The sequence below is a fragment of the Salpingoeca rosetta genome (genome assembly GCF_000188695.1).
Source record: "Salpingoeca rosetta unplaced genomic scaffold supercont1.18, whole genome shotgun sequence".
In the NCBI taxonomy this organism is placed as follows: Eukaryota; class Choanoflagellata; order Craspedida; family Salpingoecidae; genus Salpingoeca; species Salpingoeca rosetta.
Window position 1 is genome coordinate 720048 of NW_004754916.1, and position 1375 is coordinate 721422.

Below are 1375 nucleotides of genomic sequence, written 5' to 3' on the forward strand. Positions count from 1 at the left end.
CGAGCAACCACACAAGCAGACACGGGTGCTTCACACCACCTCACCTTCGTCAAGGACGCCTTCGTGGAGCTGACACCGCACCTGCAACAGCACCATCACGCCACATCACTGCGTTTGGCGGCACACGTGTGCCCGTGCGCGGTGTTGGCTCTGTGCTGTTGCATGCACGCACGACGAGCGGAGCCAGGATGCAGATTGTGCTACAGGAGTGCCTCTACGTGCCCGAGGGCCAGGCCAACCTCATCGCCCTCGGTCGTCTGACCAGGGACAGCAGCGGCAGGCCAACGGGCCACTCGCAGCGTGATGGCGCTGATGGGCACTACGTGCGCTTCAGCCACGGAGCCGAGGTCAAGCTGAAGGAGCGCAGCAGCCTCCGGTGCTGGCCCATTGTTGCTGTTGGTCCATCCACGGCACACGGTCTCACCGCCGATGCCTGCAAGCAACCACAGCAACCCGCAGCAGCTCCTGCAGCCCAGAGCAAAGCACACACACCATCGATGCATGAGGTGCTTGGCCACCGCAACGACAACGACGTGCAGCAGTACTGCAAGCTGATGGGCATCGACGATCGCAACGCCATCAGCAGCAAGCAGTGTACAACGTGCGCAGTGACCAAGAGCACTCGTCACAGCGTCAGCAAGCACGCGGAGGGCACACAGGTGCCCGGCGAGCGCATCCACGCCGACATCGTCGACTGGACCGCGGACTCACCCACGGGCAAGCGCTACAGCCTCGTCATCGTCGATGAGGGCAGTAAGCTCTTACATGCAGTCCACCTCAACGCCAAGAAGGACGCAGTTGCCGCGTTCCAGTCTTTCCTGCGCGAGACCAAGCTCCCCATCTCGCCCACAACAACAGCACTCCAGACGGATTCCGATGCCATCTTCCTCGGAGCTGACTTCCAGGCCATCGTCAAGAAGCACCTGAAGCAGCACCAGCAGTCCCCGCCGTACACCCAGGCGCAGAACGGCATCGTCGAGCGACAGGTGCGCACCCTCTCCGACATGGTGCGAGCCATGATCACGGGTGCAGGCCTCGACGCATCGTACTGGAGCCTCGCCTGCAACCACGCCCTGCACATCCTCAACAACATGCCTCGCCCTTCCCTCCACGGCAAGACACCGCTGCAAATTGTCACGGGCTCGCTGCCCAAGCACGTGCCGCAGCTGCACATCTTCGGGCAGCCGGCCGTCGTCCACATCAGCACACAGCGCGGACGCCTGCAGCCCAAGGGTCGTCGAGGCATCTACGTCGGCCACAACAGCAGCAGCAACAGCCACCTCGTCTACTTTGCAGACACAAACACTGTTGTGTCCTCCATCCACGTCCGCTTCCTTTCCTTCTCCAAGGCCGATGTCATGGATGAGGGGGAGGA

The 1375-nt window shown here is 62.4% G+C and overlaps 1 protein-coding gene across 1 annotated transcript in view; it reads left to right on the forward strand.

Moving 5' to 3' along the window:
- Positions 1-188: 188 nt before the first annotated feature.
- PTSG_12455 (uncharacterized protein) overlaps positions 189-1375 on the forward strand; it is a gene marked incomplete at both ends in the record, with an annotated part of 21567 nt that continues 20380 nt past the window's right edge. Inside the window, one exon of the mRNA XM_004991900.1 lies at positions 189-1355. Within this exon, the coding sequence (XP_004991957.1) occupies positions 189-1355 (1167 nt within the window). The remainder of the gene's footprint in view (positions 1356-1375) is intronic.